Raw genomic sequence first — 20,646 nt, forward strand, 5'->3', positions numbered from 1 at the left:
GGACCCTGGGATTTGAAGCCCTGTCCGGTCAAGAACATGTAACAGCCAGAGCACCCTGGCGACACTGTCAAACGCTTAATGGCTGAGAAGAATCTGAAATGGCTTCAGGACTCAGTCCAGGAAATTAGGGGCGTATTGCTAAGTAGACATTACCTATTCTGAAATAGCCATCTTGCAATCGTTTGTCTTTGGTTTCTTTGCTGATTTCCAGACTGTCGCTCTAAAATAAAAATAGAAGCAGCAACTGTATAAGTAATTATGCCTGTTTAAAACAGATTTAACTTTGTATAGGAAGCTGCATTTGTGGCACGCCTATGGGGGGAAAAAAAAGGCATCTCAGTGGAGAATTCTGAAAACTTGTCAGTAAAAGTTACTTCAACCACGCTTTCAATGGGCCGGAAAATGAGAAGACTGTATGTTAACGAAATCTGGGCATTCCTTACAGGCCAGGGAAGGCACTCTGTACATTCCTCATCAGCCACCCAGGTGTGCACCTGACACTGTGGGACTCAAAATACAGAGTGACTTCCCTGTGGCAGAATAGGAACTCTTCTCCTAGTGTCACCAAACAACAGAAAGCAAAACGAAGACTATAGAGAAAACAGATGGGAACATTACTATCAGGTATTCAACACTTGAAAGTTATCACCACCCACCATGAATGTCCCACACCTTATCAGAATTTCTGTTCATCTATTGAAAAAACCTCTAAGTAGCCACGGTGACAATTGGCTTTAAGAGTCAACCTGACTAGAGATCGCCTGGGAAGGAAGCCTGGATGAGGGGCTGTCTACACTGGTTGGCCTGTGAGCCTATCTGTAGGAAGTCGTCTTGATTAACTGATTTGGGAAGACCCAGCCCACTGGGGGCAGAACCTTCCCTAGGCAGGGGTCCTTAAACCATGTCAGAGCGAAGAGACCGAGCTGAACACACCAAGCTGAACACAGGCAAACAGACAAGAGAGTGCGCATGCGTGCATTTCTCCCTGCTGCTCGATGCAGCTGCGATGTGACTTGATGTTTAAAGTTCCTGCCTCGACTCCCCCACAGCGAGGACCTATAACCTGGAACTGTAAGCTAAAATAAGCCCCCCATCTCTCTCCCCTAAGTTGCTTTGTGTCAGGGCATCTTATCAGAGCAACAGAAATGAAACTAAAACATCAGAAACAGCAGCAGCAGCCATACCTTGAGAGGCAGAACCTCCACAGTTGTGTTCACCAGGATGTCTCCTGGGTGTTCTTGATTGCCGCTGTGGAACAAATAACTGAAAAGACACAGCAAAGAATGAAAAACACGAGTCAGACTAGAGCGTAACTGATTCAAGAACACATCCCTCACCCCACAGCGAGCTCTCAGAAGGCGTCTGAAGGTACTGGCTGACCATCCCAGAACCTGCAGCCACCCAGCTGACTCGAAAGTACTACAGAAACCTAAGTCTGCAGCCCCAGGCTGTGTGTTAGCCTGTCAGGGGCCAGCATGCTTGCTGCTTAACACGCGACAGACACAGAAGTGGCAACAGGCCGACCTGTTTGCGATGCTGCCCACGTGAAACCCTGAATGTAACAATGGCAAACGGAGCGCCTCATCACAGTATCCGTGTCACAGTTTTCACAAGGCCAGGCATGGTCACAGCAAGTTCAGAGCCGAGCTTCAGGGTTAGGAGTGTGGCGCAGCGCTGGAGCATGTGCTTAGTCTGTGCAAAGCCCTGAGTTCAGGCCTCAGCTTGGACATACAAAAGTGTGCCTCACATTAGCTGGCGGAAGTGCCACACGCCTTTAATCCCAGCAGTCTGGAGCAGAGGCAGGCAGACCTCTATGAGTTGGAGGCCAGCCTGGTCTACATAGCAAGTTCCAGGCTAGCCAGGACTACACAGTAACACCCTGTCTCAACAAACAAAACAAAACAAAACAAAAAAACACCAAAATAACTAGTGTTGGTTTAGTCACACCAAGTGGCTAAACGTTTAGGTTCAGGAGCCTGAGGAGCCCACTGCTCTCACTCTGGCTTCCATGATCCCTTTGGTCCCCTGAAACAGGCCAACTACCTGTGCAGCATGAACTTCTGCTATTGCATATAGCTGTGCCCACCCACCGCTCGTGACTAATCTAAGTTTGTAAGAACCGGCAAGAGGAACCCTGCACATGAAAAATCCTCAGCCAGAAGGTTACAGGTGATAACTTGCTTTGAGTGGGTATTTGTGGGAAAACATCTCCTGTGACAGGAATTTGATTTTTAAACTACGCAGGAGAGCTTTTCCTAGCATTTTCAGATGAGAAATACTGTTTGGGAAAAAACAAAACACTCCAAAAGAAATCTTTGAGAGCAGGTCTCTCAACTGCCCTGGAGAATACCATACAGCATCTTTAAAAGATCAACACAAATCTCTGCCGTAAAATACAAGAAACCCTTCCCGATTCACCGGGCAGAACTACTTGATTCCAAACCAAATAAAGTGCAGAAAGTGAAAGCTGCACACCAGCATGCCCCGTGGGGATGCACACAAAACAACAGGATGTTCGTATACTGATTCAACGATATATAGAGTAATTATACGCCATGAATGCAGAGTGGAGCCCAGAGCTACGCGACCAGTCTGAGAGTCAAACATCAATGTCGGCCATCATACTAACCGCTGGAGAAAAACATGTGATCACTACAACGGACCTAGAAAGCACACTTGACAAAATTTGAGACCGGGCTTCCAAGATGGCTCAGCTGGCAAGAATCTGTAAGCGCAAAGACCCAAGTTCAATCCCCTTGAACAACCATGCCAATCATGTCAGCCCCATCAAGCCAGTGAGTTCCAGGAGAAACAGAGAGATCCTGCCTCAAAAGAAACGGGAGGAGATTGAGCAAGGTCCGTCTCTGGCCTACGTGCAGCCATAAATTAAAAATAATTCCAGCCCCACTGATGGTGCCTGTGCCAGCATGGCAGCAGGACGCGGAGTCGGTGGCCATTCCCATACACACTTCTGGCCGAGGATGGTGAGTGTGCCACTGACAGTTTAGTCAAAGGGCGTAGAGCTGAACGGATCACAGATATTACATTTACAAACACAAGAAAACAGTCCTAAATTTTATAAAATGAATGTGAGTGCCACAAAACCTAAAAGGGTTGTGAACTCGGTAGGGAGCTAAAGATGGCCTGAAGCAGCAGAACCATGAACATTTCCCACTTCACCGACTGCTGAGTGGATAACCTGCTCTCCTGTGCTCAGGGACAGTCTAAGAAAAAGACATGGAAACTATCTGAGATTTCAAGGAGACGTCGAAATCAAAGTAGCACAAATTACAGATTAAGTCTAATTTCAGAAATAATGGGCTCTACCAAACATAAGGCCAGCAAGACGATCAGCAAATAAAGATGCTTGCTACCAAGCCTGAGGACCGGAGTTCCACCCCCAGTAGCCACAAGGTGGGAGGAGATACCCAATTCCCACGTGCTGTTCTCTGGTCTCCACACACAAATGAGGGTAACATTTTGCAAAACAGTGTAGTCAGAACATTAAAACAGATGGTATCCCTGAAAATGCAAGCGTTTTTTCGTACTCAGCTGTATGAAATTAATTTATAACCCCGAATTCTGCGACTGACTAGCTCCTCAATCCACTGGCACAAAGCCCATTTTATCATGAACCACACCATAAACAGAAGGTCTGGACTCGAAGACAAAATGTCAGCCCCGCAGCCACCGACCTTTCTACGTTGACCGGTTTGTCGAACTTAAACAAGATGTAGTCTCCAGCGGTGGGGGTGATGGCCCAGAAGAAGTCCTCGCCCATGTAGGTCTTCTCCAGCGTGTGCCCTTGGTACACCTTGAGGGAGGTGGACACCTCTGCAGGTGGGTTCACGTGGATCTTGAGAAGCAACGGTTTCATGTAATCTTTATCCTAGGACGACACACACGCGCCGACTCAACACCTGCTCGTGTGCGCACCGAATGGCGGCCGCACAGCTAGGAAAAGCCCCGTGAAGTCACCTACCGTGAGCTTCTGGATTTTCCCCGACAGTGAGGAGTGCAGACCCACGTGCTGGAAGAGGGAAGGCCGGAAGCGGATGCGCAGATTTGCCTTCTGTCGGTCGCAGTGCTTCTAGACAGTGAGAGGAATCGGACTTGATCACTGAGTGACGCAGTGCAGGTGAGCCCCGCCGCCCTGTGAGCCTCAGCATTACTATCTAGTCCTCCTTTCGGCTGTACTGGGGTCTAATAAGATCCCAAAAGAGCCGAGAAAGGGCGGGGGGCTGACAAAAGGGAAGGAAATGCACTTCCACAAGCTAGGTCGGGCGGCAGCCAACAGGAAGAGCACGGCAAAGCGTCAGGACCATACAAGGGGAGCCGCCACTTAGAAACAGGGTCCGCTCAAGGGGTTTTCTACTATCATATAAATCTGGCAGGCTTGGGGCCACATGCTTTTAATCCTAGCACTCTGGAGGCAGGGGCAGGTGGATCTGGGTCTGGGTGAGTTTGAGGCCAGCCTGGTCTACAAAAAAAGTGAGTTCTGGGACAGCCAGGGCTACACAGAGAAACCAACAAAACAAAACCGTTTAAAAATGCCTCCTTTATGCAAGCACGCGCATTGTCATGACTTGGTCTTGAACCAAGGACCTTCCTGCATGCTGTTCAAAGCACTTTACACCACTGTGCCACAAACAACAACAGAACAAACAAGTCACAGAAGCCTTTCCAACATTAGAACTGTGAATCGGTCTCAGAAGGAGGCCAAGCACGTGAGGAGTGGAGGGGACAGTTTCCCTGCCGTGGCCTTATTTAACTCCTCATGTCTCTAAAAGTTTCTTCCATAAACAAAACATGCCCAGGCCAGGCGCCGCAGCACAAGCCTGCACTCGGATAGCTGGGGCAGGAGGACCTTCGGTTCTCGGCCAGCCTGGGGCTACACAGCGGGACCCCACGCGGAATTAACTCACAGCGTCTTTTTCAGGGTTGCAGACCTTCACCCAGAGAATGTGGTCCAGGAGCCAGTCAATGGGCTTCTCCTTGTAGAACATGAAGATGAACTCCACCACCAGGGTGAGGTCTGGCGCCTGGAACATCTTTCCTGAAAAGACATCCCCAGTCAACAGCTGTCACAGAGAGCTGACCCCCAAGACGCCTGCAGAAGGGACCTCCGAGCGCAAGAGGCTTCATGCCCATCAGCAAGGGCAAAGCCGCTTTAGCTAAACACTGTCCTGACTGGTCTGAAGCAAACACAAGTGGCCAACTCCTGCTATTACCACAAAGGCTAGCACACAAAGTTGCTTAAAGGATTCAGAAATCAAGTCAGATTTTTTTCCCCTGTATCTTAGTATGACTGTTCCCATAAACAAAGGAATTTGAGAGATATATGTTTAAAAAAAAAACAAAAGTGTGTAGGGCTGGGAATACAGCTCAGTGGTAGAGCACTTGCCTAGCACTGTGAGGCCCTAAATTTGTGAGGAAAGGGGAGGGGAGGAAGAGAGAGGAGGGAAAGGGTGGAGGGAGGCAACAGGGATCTAAATCAATACCTATACAAAAAGCAGAGGAACGGATGCAGGAGGAGAAGTGCCAGGAGGCTGAGGAAAAGGCTTACTAATTTTGTTTCACTAAAACTGAATTTTTGTGAATTTTAAAACAAGTTTTGAGTTAAATGACAAACAAGGTCAGAGACTGAGCCCCTAGTATCTGGGGGCTGGGGTGTACCTGAGGTCTCAGACACGCTAGGCAGGAGATCTGCACTAAGCTACATTGCAGCCCTTACAGTCAGAACCCCACTGCCTTGCCAGCCTTGACCTTGAGCGCCTCCTGTCTCTGCCTCTCAGATGAAGGCTTCACAAGAATCTCAGGTGTGCACCACCACACCTGGCTTGAGAGGTTATTTTTAAACCCTGTAAATTTCCCTCACTCATTCACCTTCAAATATATTCTTTTTCGCTGACTATTTTAGGGACACTATTCCCTCAAAGGCTTTAAAACAAGCACCCCAAACAGTTCGTGAAAGAAACAGATGAATGAGGAGTAATGGCTAGGCAAGGGCTGCGTGCCCCCGCTAAGAACCCATCATGCCATGCTTCGGGGACGAACCCCAGGGTTGTAAGCACAAAGGAACTGAAGGTGTCAGAAGACATAAGACATGTATGTTCCCAGCACCGAGATGGCCATGTACGGCACTCCAACGGCCACGCTATACCACAGAACTCACAGAATCACGTTCATCACTGTGCCTGAGGAGATTTACCTGAGTTTAATTTTCTCAACACCAATCAATTTCCCTGGGAAAAGGTAACTTTTTTTGGTCAAAGAAAAAGAAAAAGCAATTGGTTTAAGATTCTGGGGCTTAACTGTTTTGTAAAGCAGATAAATCAAACACTTTTCTTACCAATGAAGCCAAGCTGGGAAAACTCCAGAATCATCCACTCCTCAGAAGAAAGTTGAAGTGCAAAGTTTTTTATGGTATTGAAATAGTTTTGTTTGACAATAATATCATCTTCAAGCTAGAAAAAAAGTTGAACAGCATAGTTAATCAGTCAAAAAGAGAAGAAAAGGGGTACAGTGGTGTTACTGTGAAAAAAATCTAAGCACATGCTCACGAAAATCAAGAAAACTATGGTTAAAATCGACGAAAATATAAAAATGGATGTGGTCAAAACAAAAGATATACTCTGTGGGTCAACTACCTGGGTCAGAGGTCAAAGGGAAGCCAGCACCTTCCCTCATCTACTGTCCACCTGGCTCGCTGAGAGGACCAACATGAATCCTGGGTGTGCATCCATCTGACAGCTTTGCATTCTGACAGAGTACGTAAAATTCTGTCTCAGGCTGTGTGTGTGTGTATAGCTAAGTATATATAAATATATGTGTGTGTTCGTATGTTTGATATATGTGTGTGTGTGTATGTGTGTATGTGTGTGTTACATGCAGGCATAAGCTGCTGAATGGGGGATTCTCCCTAAACGTTTACTTAGGGCCAGCTTTGCACCCCAAATGGTTCAGCCCAGACCAACCTTTGCATCCGAAAGTTGGTTGAACAGAATTCGCTGAGGGGGAAGAAACCTACTTCATCATTCCTGGTGGGTGTGTATACGGCGCAAGGCAGGCTGGGGCCCCGGGTGACTGACGGATGAGAAAGGAGCTTAGTGCCTCGGGCTCCCAACTTCAGGACTCTGAGTGTGTGCACAGCCCAAACCAAGGAGAGTCCCAGGTCACTCAACTATTCCCGACGCTCGCCTGCATCATTACTGGGATATGCAAAGTACTCTGGGAACTCTAAGACAGGAGATGTTCACCCAAACGTGACGCCAGAGCAGAAATCTGAAGCTTAAACGTCACCCTGACCGAGGGAAATGACTGAGAGGCATCAAAGCTCTGGGTCTTCTAGGACGAGAACGTAATTGGAGGTTTGGCAAGACGTCCCTTTAAAAAAATGGTCTGCTGCTGCCACTGTGAACCTGACCCCAGGCCGCAGGGTTGAAGTGGGATGGTTGGAATCTTCTTTCTTCTTTTTCTTTAAGCATAAACCTTTAATGATGCAGCTGCCCTGGCTCTACTCTTTTCCTTGTATTTTTCCAATGCTGGCACTGAAGACAGGGTGGCATGCAGACCGGCCAGCACCCCCCCACGAGACTACCTCCTGCCAAAGCATCCCTTAGAAGCCGCGGCTGTGAAGCCCCCACGTGTGTGACCGCGAAGCCACAGCCCTAGGAGACATCCACGATGTGAAAGATACATTCCTTTGATTCCCCATCTTCAGCCCTGCTTTCCTTAGGTTTTCTAGAGGTGATCCCTTTCCTTTGCAAACATTTCAAGCCCTCCATCTGAAGGCTTTCGAAGCTGCTTGCCCTACTAGCACTCTGTAGGAAGATGACAGTGAACTCAGGGAGAGGATTCCTACCGCCCAACTAGAAAGACCAGAATAGAAAACAACTCTATTTCCTGAGGAACAAGCTCAGGGGGAAACATCCCATTTTCAGAAAAAAATCAGCCATCTTTGTAGAGCTGAAAATTTAGACAAATTTTGTGTAAATGACCAACAAAAGGTAATGGTACAAGAATAATGTTACTCCAAGAAATAATTTAAAACCACAGCAATTTCCATTACTGGCATTTAAGGCTTTTGATATTATGTTGCAACACTAAACTGGTTTTGAGGCAGTGTGTGTGTGTGTGTGTGTGTGTGTGTGTGTGTGTGTGTTTCCTGTAACTGTTAAAGATTTAAAAATTTTATTTATTACAATTTATTCACTTTGTAGCCCCCTCCCTCAGCCCCTCCCAATTCCGCCCTCCCTCCCTTATCTCCTCCCTGCCCTGTCCCCAGTCCACTGACAGGGGAGATCCTCCTCCCCTTCCCTCTGAGCCTAGCCTATCAGGTCTCATCAGGACAGTCTGCATTGTCTTCCTCTGTGGCCCGGTAAGCCCCCCTCCCCCACACCTCAGGGGGATGTGATCAAAGAACCAGCCACTGAGTTCATGTCAGAGAAAGCCCCTGTTCCCCTTGCTAGGGAGCCCATTTGGAGGCTGAGCTGCCATGGGCTATATCTGTGCAGGAGTTCTAGGTTATCTCCATGCATGGTCCTTGGTTAGAGTAGCAATCTCAGAAAAGACCCCTGTGCCCAAATTTTTTGGTTCTGTTGCTCTCCTTGTGGAGCTCCTGTCTCCTCCAGGCCTTTCTATCTCCCCCTTCTTTCATAAGATTCCCTGCACTCTGCCCAAAGTTTGGCTATGAGTCTCAGCATCTGCTTTAATACCCTGCTGAAATCTGTACACCTAAAGCAAGAAGGGGGACCCTGGGTAAGATGCTCAATCCTCATTCAGAAAGCCAAATGGGAGAGACACCAGAAGAGGATGAAAACAAGGAACAGGACAGGAGGCAACCACAGAGGGCCTCCGAAAGACTCTACCCAGCAGGGTATTAAAACAGATGCTGAAGCTCCTAGACAAACATTTAAAGATTTAAGACATTAGCAAGAGAGTGAACGGGCAAACCCCAGACCCTCCTTCATCCACAGAGATATGACTTTACAATCAGAGCATGCAGCAGCCAGGTCACCTCCCCTGGGCATGGTTTCCCAACCCCTGACTGCTCTCTCATCAGAGAAATCAGTTACAAATCCCTGGAGCCTTTCTGGTGTGCATCCTGGAAGTGTTGTTGCCGTCTCCTTTCAATCAAAGTATGGACAGGAACAAGGCAGGCACCCACCAGAGGACAAGAACAAAGGCCCTCGTTTCGGTGCAAGCGGCTGCAGTACCACAGAGAACCACCAGGCCTCCCTCCATTTGGACAACACAGAGACGCACTCTAGTCCCCAAGCTGGCCTTGAACTCAGATCTGCTTGCCTCTGTCTCCTGGATTAAAGATGTTTGTATTCCAGCCAGATCACACAGACCTAGAAGGTCTCTGGATGTGACCTCATGCCAGAGCAGCCAATTCTGAACTAAAATTATTCTACATTGACACATCCTCATTTCTACCCACTAACAGCAGCCAATGCCCCGACCCAGTTTTGTTTTAATCTCATTCAGTAGATCACTAAAAAGGCTCAGGTATTTAGGAAGAGCTTAAGAAGTGAAAGTCGTATTCCTGCTGAACTATCAAATGTTACTATAGAAATCAAAGAAAACAAGTACTGCATGTATGTAACTCCAGCACTCAAAGGCAGAAACGGAAACCCCCAAGCTTGAGGCCAGCCAGCTGTGCAAGCAGAGATATGCGAGTTCACAGCCTATCACCCATGCCACAAGGCCAATCATGGCAGGGCCTGCCTGAAATCCCACACTGAGCAGGCGGGAGGCTCTGGAGCTTGCTAGCTCCGGTTCAGCTGGCCTGACAAGTTCCAGGTCCAGCTAGAGACTCTGCCCCCAAAACAAGGTAAAGATTGACTGAGGGAGACTCCCAACATTGACCTCTGGCCCCTACAAATATGCACACATGCATACTCCCACCGACAAGAAACTTTCTGAACGGCACAGCTGCTCTCTAATCTACCTTCCCAGCTTCCATGCCCACGTGAAACAGACTCTGCACCCGGACACTGTGAAACTACACACAGACTATGCTCATGGACTATGCTCATCTTTACAAAGAAACAGGAAACAAAACTCATTCTGAGCGATGTGTGCCTGACCCTTACATTTCAAATCTTTTAGAAGCGAAAAGATTTCTTTTTCTATTTTAATAAATGTATTTTACTTAAAAGAAAAAAAAATGGCCTGGTGTGATGGTGGGACGCAGAGGCAGGTGGATTTTTGTGATTTTGAGACGAGCCTGGTTTATAGAGTGAGTCCAGGACAGCCAAGGCTACGCAGAGAAACCCTGTCTTGAAAAAAAACAAAAACAAACAAAAAATTAAAATCACCAAAGAAAAAGGCTAAGAAAGGGGCGCACTAACATGCCCTTTACACCTTCTCTTTAAAATGCTGAGAACAGCCTGGTGTGATAGGTGCACACCTTTAATCCCAGCGCCAGGGAGGCAGAGGCAGGGAGACCCTGTGAGTTTGAGACCAGCCTGGGCTACAAAGCAAAATCCAGACCAGTCGATCTGCAGAGTGAGACCCTAACTCAAACAAAGAAACAAACCAACAAGCAAAAAAAACCCTAAGAGCCCCGCCTCTTACCTGAATATAATAGATGCCCTTGTCCTGAGCATACATCATTAGAAAACAATAATCCAGGTTCTGCTTGGTTCTCCATCTGAAATGAACAGTTCAGAGAATAAGTTAGGAACCACTCAGAGTTAGCAAACTCAGATTACATGCATGAACCTTACTTCTGTTGTAACACACACACACACACACACACACACACACACACACGCACGCACGCGCACACGCGCACACGCGTACACACACACACACACACACACACACACACACACACACGAGACATGGTGCACAAGTGGCCTCCTCCAATGAAGCCTTTATCACCATGTTACTCTTGAGAAGACTAGCCCGGGCACGGAAGGCTCTCCAGCAAAGACCTGGGCAGCCCTGCACATGCGTCCCCCTCTAGAGGGATCAGTGTAAGAGATGCTAAAATATCCAGCACTGGGCACCCTCCCTGAGGTCCTGGGGACAGAACTCAAGGCTCCACGCATGCCCGGCTAACGCTCTACTTCTGATCTACGATCCAGTATTTCCCAGACTGCCTTGTCCACAAAGCTTTTCTTAATGTCTCCTTGAACTAGGGCTTGGCAGAGTCTGCCTGAGGGAAGATGAGGCTGGTGTCGAGGGCTATGAATTGAACACTGCTGGAGACTGAAAATGCACACTGAATACAAACATTAACTAATACTATGTGTTAATGCGTTTAAAACACATTTCAACCTACAGTGGTAATCTGTTCAGTAAATTCCTAGTGACTGACAGAAACATACTAATTAATGCTGAGTTAGAGATGGGGTCCCCAAATCAGCTCAAGGAGGCAGAACGAACAGCCATCGGAAGCTCAGCTCAGCCACACCCACCTCTCAGAATACATCCTGAGCCAACAAGCCCTGACAAACTAGCTCCCCATGGCACCCCGACATCCTGAGTATTGGCTGGCTGGGCATCAGCGTGAGAGAAAAGCGAGCCTCACCTTACTCTCTCCTTTGAGTCCCCGAAGGTCTCCTTCAGGTTTGTCAAGTCGGGGTAATAGCTTTCAGGAGGGGAGATTACCTCCAGCAGGCCGGAGCTGATTTCTTTAGAAAACCTACCAAGAGAAGGGTTAGTTGTGTTATCTTCGCTCTGTGGGATTTCATCCGCCTTGATGCACCACGTACCACACTGAACATGAAAACACATGAGGAAACAGAGGGGCAGCCTGGGAGGGAGGGGCCGGGGCACCTGAAGGCAGCTCGACCCTGGGCAGAAAGCACAAACCCCTACTAACACACATTTGTGAGTTTCAGCTGTGCTTTTAAAAGGCAGTAGAATGTCAGGGTAGAAACACTGAAACGTAGCAGAGAGAGAGAGGAGGCAAACTGCAGGCATTAGCACCTTAAAAGCCAATCAAGGAAGGTCTCACAGGAAGTGGAGAGCTCAAGGAAAAAAAAAGCCAACAAATGAATCTGTGTGCTCACCCAAAATATAGTACTGATGAAAAGACAAAATTCTTTCATCTTTCTGGGCTGCTGAGATGGCTGCCCCCCAAAGCCCGGTGGACTCACGCCCAGGACACACACAGTGGAAGAAGAGACGACCCCAGAAGTTCCTCTCACCTCCACACACACACGGCAGCACACGTATACTAACAAATCAGTGTGATTATTATTATTTTTTGTTTCAAATTTAAGGGCACATTGTTCTTCGACACTCAGAGAGCTTCAGTTGTAGGCTGCAGGCTCTGCCATTCCAAACCAGGGTTTTTAAACACAAGGCAGCTTTATCCCTTCCGGGAATAGTCAGTGGGCCCGAGGACATTTTGGTCATCACAACTAGTGACAATTCTACTGACGTCTAATGAAAAGATGCCAAGAATTCTGACACACATCCTACTATGCACAGAGCCCCCAAAGCCACGAATCACCTAGCCTGATCATTGGTGCCAGCCAAGAAACCCTTTCTGAGGCTCTTGAGTCAGACTTCACTAACTAAATGTGGTTTCTTTTGAACCAGTCATCATTACCCTGCTTCCTTACACCATCCTGTTCTCTAGAGACTGCCAAGAATGAAGCACTTGAGGAAAATTTTACACATGATAATTTGACCCTGAAGTATACATAATACTTCTAAAATCTCCAGCTTCCATATTTTGATTGACAGGAGAAATTATTTTAAGCATGGAGGTAGCGAAGAAAGACTGCTTCTAAGTCTTTTCTTTTTAAGTATTTTTATGATTTTTAATTACATGTATTATGTATGTGGGGAGGGGCTCTGGGTGGGTAGAGGTGACAGAGGAGAGTCACCAAAAAGCCTGCCAGGTCTGACCTGAACATCGGCGAGCGAGGTTATAAAACACGACAATGCCTTAAACACCCTAAGCCTGGCTTCACCTGCCCACAGGAAACTGGGGCCCAGCCTTGGCAGGACAGAAAAATGTGCTTAGAAATGGCTCCGTTTTCCTGTCTGTCCTGACAACGCATTTGCTCAGTGAGTAGAGGTGAAAGATTCAATAGTTCTGTACAACTGTACCTCTCTCTCTCCTCTTTCAAGAGTAAAGATCACCTGTTGGGAGTGATCAGCTTGCAGATGCTGTTCAAATCTTTTCTGCAGTGGAATTAACTGATTTACCCACCAGACCCCAGATTTATATACAGCTACTTAATGAGAATGTAAATGGCGCTGACACCAATGAACAGAGAAATGAATTAGAAAGGAAGAAAATTTAACAAAAAGCCAAACATAACAGCAAGAAAACAGTTTCATTTTTGTAGGTCAGAAAACTTACTCTTTCTCCAGGTTGGCTACAACGCTGTGGACATAATCAAGATCTGTCTGGGAAAGAGAAAAAGTATTATAGTTTTTATTTCACTTTACATTTTTATTTTATGAGTGAGTGTTAGCCTGCATGTATGTGTGTGTGTACTATAAAAACTAAACATAAAGCAATTCCTATTTCTCCCAAAACACCCGAGCTCTTAAGCGGCGAGTGTGCACAGGTGTGTAAGCAGCCTGCTGCAGTGCTTGGAACCATGACACTGAAATTACGGCTCAGGGTTCATCTCCAAAACTAGTCTGTGGTACTTCTCTGAGCTCTAATTTTCTCTTCTATTAAAAGGAGAAAAAAGGCAGGGGAAGAAAGAAACCTTAGAGATATATTAAATTAAATACACCTATCTAATTAAAAAGCAGCTTCATACTACATTATTATATTAATACTGAGAACTCACATCACGAGGATGATAACCACATTTAGAAATAAAGGGTGTGTTCAGTTATAAGCAATGAAAATTCTAGGCGGAGGATGTAGCTCAACGGTGGAACCTCTCTCTGCCCTACAGGAGCCAGGCCCTAGGTTAGATCTGCAATGCCACCCAAACCAAACACGCACACAACAAAACCCCTGAAAATCCAATATCCTTGTCTTAGTTAGGGTCACATCAGGGCCAAAAGCAAACTGGGAGGAAATGGTTTATTCTGCTCATGCTTCCAGGTAACAGCTGCTCACTGACTAAGTCAGGACAGGAACTCACACTGGAGCCTGGAGCCCATGCAGAGGCCGAGGAGGGGTGTGGCTTGTGGCCTGGGTCAGCCTGCTTCCTTATATAATCCAGGACCACCTGCCCAGAGGTGGCTCCACCCACCATGGCTGAGCCCTTCTGCATCAATCAGTAATTAAGAAAACGCCCTACAGGCTTGCCTACAGTGGGATTTATTGAGGTGTCTTCTCAGCCTAGGCTCCCTCCTCTGCGGTGACTCTAGCTTGTATCAAGTTGACATAAAACTAGCCAACACAATTCTCTACCCATTTAAAACTCGGTGGCAACTTTAATACTGTCCCCTATGAAGACAAATCAGTGATATGTAGAATCTGATCTATGTTATGAACATCAAACACCTAATGCTGACAGGTAAAAAGAAAATGCTTAATACTGAAAGTAACGAGAAAACCTCATTTAAAAACTAATATACATTTTTGCCTCATTTAACTTTAATTTCTGTTAATTGAAATTCCAACTTTTATTAAGCTTACTGATTTAATAATAAAGTAACTACATAATGTCCCATCCTTCAAACGCTTAAGAAGCTTTAGAGACACAACACAGACCAACCCCCTTTCCTCTCCCCTCACATGAGCCCAAATGTCGGATCTAGTCTTAAACAATCACCCACATGCTTGACCAAAAAGTATCTGCGGTTGTGATTTTGCAGACTGTAACAAAGCATGGTTTGCATAGGCAACAATGTGCTCAGAAACATCCTGATAAACACTTGCCCGTGAGCCCACGTGACATGACTGTCTAAAGCAACAGAACAGGGAGAGACAAGCAGAGCCTGCCCTCTGCTCCTGGCAGGCTGATCTGAGGCAGAGATCCAGGGGGGATTTCGTGGGAATGCAGGGTGTTTTTGTTTGTTTTTTTTTTAATGTGAGCTGTACGTCAGCTTATGGGCAATACAAAACACAGCCCTACAGAACAGGGTCCGCCATCCCCCATCACCGTTACCTACCTATTGACATATCTACAGAAAATCTGCTGAAACGGCTGTGCCTGGTGTCCTTCTAGGCAAGAGACTTAAATCACTCTGGGATCTGCTGAAGCCTGGGGGTGGGGCGGGGCTCCTCCGAAGAAACCCAACCTCTGACCACTCTAGACTCGATGGACCCACACTAGCCAGGTGTCTCCAATGGGACTTCTCCTGGCCCCTCCGTCTGTGGCTGGGGACACGGCTGGGCACTCGAGAGCTGCGCACCGTAAGAACGTCATTTTGCCAGAGGTGTGTTAAACAGCCTATGGAAACTGTAATAAAAGGAGTCACTCAAGTCTGTGAACTGAAAACTGGGGTATGCATAGGCCAGGAGTGGGATTAAATATGCACAGGAAGCAAAGACGGGCTGGAGGTGGCTCGGTCAATAGGCACAAGGACCAAAGACTAGACCCCCAGCACCCGAATGGGGCAGAGGAACAGGTATGGAGGCACCTGCCCCAAATCCCACGGCTGGGGATGAGGAGATAGGAGGCCCCTGAGGCTCGCCAGACAACCAGGCTAGTGTGAGATCCAGGCTCCGAGGCAGACCCCGCTAGCCTTACAAACCAAAGTGGAGCGTAACGGACAGAGTGGCCACTTGCTTATGCAGGCTCTGTAAGGCCAGGGCTTGGGAGGCATAGGCAGGTGCACTGCTGTGAGTTGGAGGACATCTTAGTCTACAGAGGTCCAGGCCAGATGAAGCTACTTAGTGAAACCTTGCTGAAAAGAAGAAAGAAGAGAAGAGGAGAGGAGAAAAGAGAAGAGAAGAGAAGAGAAGAGAAGAGAAGAGAAGAGAAGAGAAGAGAAGAGAAGAGAAGAGAAGAGAAAAGAAGGAAGAAAGAAAGGAAAGAAGGAAGGGAGGGAGGGAAGAAGGGGACAAAAAAGAGAAAGGAAGTAAAGGAAAGATATCAATCAAAGAAAAAACAAAACCAAACAAAAAAGGGTCAACAAGAGGTATTTCTTCCACGTGTTGAAACAGATGAACCTTGAAGATGAATTCCATAAATCACAATGCAAAGGGCCATGCACCCTACAACTGCGTTCCTAAGATCCACCCCACACAGAGACTACAGCAGCAGAAAGCAGATTAACGCTGGCTCAGGCTCCAGGAGAGAGATGAATGGGTTTTCTCTTTAGGGCTGTGGAAGTGTTCTAAAACACCCTGGCATGACAGCAGCCCAGCCTGACTGAAATGGATGAGCTGACTATACTGCAAGTCAGACAAACAGAAGTGAAGTGCAGAGCAGTAGGAAAACCAGCATCTCATGCTGCACACGCAGCAACGAGGAACGCCATGGTTGTTCAGCCTCACTCAGGGGCAGATGTGCAAAAGTGGGGTATCTGCGAGGGTGGGCCTGAGAGGTGATGCCAGCAGCAGGAACCAGAGGTCAAGCTCCTCCTCCACCAGGAAAATTGCAACTGGCAATCTCCGAGACCCCAATATTTGGAGAATTACTGCAGTGTGCCCTTTCCTTTAGCTCAGGGCCGTATGGAAAGGATGTCCCTGGTTCCCAGTCCTCTAGAGGAAGAATCCAGATGCCCTTAGCATCTTGAGACATGTTCCAGGAAGCCCATTCTAGTCTCATCTTGGGGATGCTGGCTGCAATGGCTTAACTACAGAAGCACCTAAGGAAGATCCGGAGAAAGGAAGTGAGGTCACAGAGAAAGGAAGTGGTCTCAGTGACAAGCACTGTGGTCATGGTGTTACATAGCTGGCACAGCAGCCCACGCACAAAGCTGACCTGGTCACTCTCAGAAGCACTGAGGAAATCCAGCTTAGTCCTAATTCCTGAACAGCTAGCCTTCCTGCCCAGCCTCAGAACCCACCCAGGGGCCCGCCACCGGCACACAGCAGCCATGCTTGCCCTAAGCAGTCAGAGCAGTGCCTCCCCTCAGCCATAAAGCCTTCAAAGACCCTGCCTAGGGACAAGAGTCCCAACCCACACTCTACACAGCAGCCTTGGGCTACGGCTGTCAGACAGTATATCCCAAAGCACCCCACAGCCGCACCCTGACGGGGGAAGCCATCTTCAAGCGAGCACCTCAAAGGAGCACGGCCTCTCAACACACGCAATCTCAACAGCAACTCTGCCTAACCTGGGGCCTTGGCTCGCACCTGCCCCTCCAGCTGCAGATTACAGTTGGTGTGGTTATGGGTGCTTGGGCCGGAAATTGCTACAGGACCACTTTGCAAGACACCCAAGCAGAGACTCAGGCAATATTGTCCACACTGTCACCAGACGGGGGTCCCTTCCAGAATAACATGCTAACCCAGATAGTTTTTATCTCTGCGAAGCAACACCTACAAAGGCCAGAAGAGGGCGCTGTTTCCCAAACCACAGAAACTCCAGGGACACATGGGGTCAAGCCCCTTTCCATGGCCCACCCCCCTCACAGAGCCTACTGCAACGCCTGCAGTGAACTTAAAGATCTACCAAGCTGGCTGTCAAAGGATTCCGAGGAATCTTCACAAGAATATGCAGAAATAAATATGCCCACGCCTGGTGATTCGGGTCTGTGATTTTCGTTACTCGGGAGGCTGGCAGTTCAAGGCCTGCCTAAGTAGTTCAGTAAGAGCCGGCTCAGAGAGTCTTGGCCAACTCCATGTAGTGTCAGAAGAGGTCACCAGTGAGTCCCAATCCCACCTATCAAAACTCAAAGGGGAAACCCCTGAAAGCAGAAAGATAGGAGAACTAGCACCTACAAAGGATTATCAACACAGCTATTAGCGGATTTCTTAACAGGAACCCGACGGGACAGGAAAACTAAGTAATATAGTCAAGGAACTGAAAATGACACAAGTACCCCGCAAAGCTGCCTTCCAGAAATGGAAAAACAGGACTGGCGAGGTGGCTCTTGCTGCCACAATTAAGTTTAATTCTCAGGGAAAGAGAACCAACCTGTGGCCAGAACCCATCTCCAGAAGTTGTTCTGTGCTCTCCATGTGTGCAATGACACAATCCTGCCTACCCTGTACATAGCACAAATGTCTAAACTCTATAGAAAGAAATGGAGGGGGGGTACCTAAGTCCATCACTTTGTAGCACTTACTGGCGAAAGTTCTTTGAGCTGACATAAAAGCCTCCAATAATTAGGGGCTAGAGGGGTGGCTCAATGGTTAGGAATGCTGGCTGCTCTTCCAGGGTGCCCGACTTTGATTCCCAGCATCCACGTGGCTGTAACTCTAGTTCTAGGGTATCTGAGCCCCTCTTTCGGCCCCCTTGGGTACTGGGAATGGAAATAGTACAGACGTACTAGCAGGCAGACATCCATACACATTTCTAAGGCACTGAGGATATCAAAGAACAAACTTGGTGGGAAATGGCTGCATTCAGCTTTCTCTACGACTGTGCTGGCATTTAGAAAGCAACTCGGCCCTGAGTACAAAGTTTATTAACTACAGTGAACATAAACATTAGAAAATGATGGGAAGACTCCAATCAGAAACAAGGAGGGAGGGGACATAAAGGCGAAGAGTTGTTTGAACACCACCCAAGTTAGGTTACTGGGTTTTTCTGTGTGAGCCTCACCACAACTGCAAAGCAAAACTCCTCAGGAGAAGCAGGAAACAAAACCAGAAAGCATTCAAAGCACTGCACAACACGAAACCACAGAGGAAGACAGTAAGAAAGAACACACTGCCAGCTGAACCGGAGAACCATGAGAAAGATGGCAGAAGAAATCCTTGCCTGCAGTGAGCTGTGAACCAAAATGGACTCGGTTCTCCAATGGAAAAGAGTGATTAAAATAACCCTCTCACCACTTCTTCTTCTTCTTCTTCTTCTTCTTCTTCTTCTTCTTCTTCTTCTTCTCTCTCTCTCTCTCTCTCTCTCTCTCTCTCTCTCTGACACACACACACACAACCCAATAACTTCCATTACATGCACAGAAAGTGCAGAGATTTAGAAGACACTTCTGGCAAACAGACACTGGAAGAGAGCAGGGACTACCTCTACTTTAAAAACAAAACACTCAAAGAAGGTTGTTCCTGTGCCAGAGCCAGGTGGATCTCTGAGTCTGAGGCCAGCCTGGTCTACACAGTGAGACCCTGTCTCAAAAAAGGCCATTATATGATGAGAAGGAGTGTTGGCGTATAATTCGAATGATGCATGAATTTCACATCTGACCGAATACGACATAAGCAGCGTCAAAGGATCCGGAGGGGCCAGGTGACCACCAAAGCCAGCCGTCAGCTCAGCTCTTACAGGCCTGAAGCTCGGCTCCCGGCTTCGTCTTTCGGTCTCAGGGTGTTCCTCCTCGCTTGTGTATCCTGGCACAGCAAAGGCTGCATGGGCTTATTTCTGTGTTGCCCTCATTTCAGAGCCCTCATCCGAGCTTCTTCCAGCAGCTCAGTTTGGTACTTTCCCTTCTGCACCATGATGCAGAATATGTCACCAGGTGGAAAGCCAGGGCCTGCGGCATTTCTGTCTGTGTCCTGGACAGTCTTACCCTGTTAGTCTGAACGTGTCACCAGAGAGAAAGCTGGGGCCCACAGCATTTCCGTCTGTGTCCTGGACGGTCTTACCCTGTTAGACTACTGTCTAGTGTCTCAGAACAGTCAATTCAGATATTTCCCCATCTTTCTAGCTGCTAATGTCAGGAACTCTACCACCACCAGAAACAGTCTTGACTTCACACACTCAAGAACCAATGGGAATTCCAGAAAGACAGTCTGTACCTGAAACAAATCAACAGGACCAAAAGGACCGACGGCATGTTCAAAACTGGGCCTAGAGCTTATGAACTAAACCTTACTTCCTTGGACTGAACAAATAGTACTGGTGCCCACATAAATGCTTTTTTTCACATCAAACAAAGGCAAGCACATGCCACAGTATTTCCGTGTGCTTTACTCATTTCTAAAACGGTCCAGTGCTGCAGTGTAGTGAGTCAGAAAGAGGAAGTTAACAGCTAGAGAAAAGCCTACTTCTTTATTTGAACTACATCTGTCCGAGCCGCTCCACCTCCCCCACCTGCAGACGGCAGCAGGCAATTCCCACACACTCCGCTCAGACCCATTCATGAACTGACCACTTGGGAGAGCCTGGCCCAAAACTCACCCAGGGTGACGACGGCCCCTGTCCTCACCAGAGCTGCCAATGGGAGCCCTTTCCAATGCCAAGGCATGGCGGTCTCACCAAGGCCTGCAGCCACGGTGCCATCGTGAGACCCTGTCAGGGAAAGTCAAGCTGAGGGTCTAGCACATGGGTGAGCAGGGCCCATCAAGACCCTCCAATTCCTGAGGAGCTGCCACAGAGAAGACAGTTGCCTCCAGGGCTGTGGAGGCAACCTGGGATGCTGCACCAGATGCGGAAACAGAGTGATCACAGTGCGAACAACACGGGATCCAAATGAAGTCTACTGTTAAAATCACCAGAACACAGGCACGGCGGCACACCTTTAATCCCAGCAAGAAGGCAGAGGCATGTACATCTGTGAGTTCAAGACCAGTAGGTCCACAGAGTAAGACCTCACTGCAATAAACAAAGAGCACTGAGCCAGCAGGATGGACGGCTCAGTGGGTAAAAGCACCTAGAAAGTACACAAGTATTTGGCTGTGCTCTGGTCTCT

At 47.8% G+C, this 20,646-nt stretch overlaps 1 protein-coding gene across 2 annotated transcripts in view; it reads right to left on the bottom strand.

The window, feature by feature from the left end:
• The window catches only part of Mgat4a (alpha-1,3-mannosyl-glycoprotein 4-beta-N-acetylglucosaminyltransferase A), an 81,253-nt gene that overhangs the window by 6,345 nt on the left and 54,262 nt on the right, over window positions 1-20,646 (bottom strand). The window contains exons 6-14 of one of the 2 annotated variants that reach the window (XM_021631549.2): window positions 13,337-13,383; window positions 11,546-11,659; window positions 10,585-10,660; window positions 6,353-6,467; window positions 4,926-5,056; window positions 3,983-4,087; window positions 3,696-3,889; window positions 1,185-1,263; window positions 154-220 (exon numbers count right to left, since the gene is read on the bottom strand). In XM_021631549.2, coding sequence (XP_021487224.1) covers window positions 154-220; window positions 1,185-1,263; window positions 3,696-3,889; window positions 3,983-4,087; window positions 4,926-5,056; window positions 6,353-6,467; window positions 10,585-10,660; window positions 11,546-11,659; window positions 13,337-13,383 — 928 coding nt within the window. Of the gene's footprint in view, window positions 1-153; window positions 221-1,184; window positions 1,264-3,695; window positions 3,890-3,982; window positions 4,091-4,925; window positions 5,057-6,352; window positions 6,468-10,584; window positions 10,661-11,545; window positions 11,660-13,336; window positions 13,384-20,646 lie in introns of both variants that reach the window. The other variant, XM_021631548.2, reaches the window with a different exon arrangement.

The sequence above is a fragment of the Meriones unguiculatus genome, chromosome 16, assembly GCF_030254825.1.
Source record: "Meriones unguiculatus strain TT.TT164.6M chromosome 16, Bangor_MerUng_6.1, whole genome shotgun sequence".
Taxonomy (NCBI): domain Eukaryota; kingdom Metazoa; phylum Chordata; class Mammalia; order Rodentia; family Muridae; genus Meriones; species Meriones unguiculatus.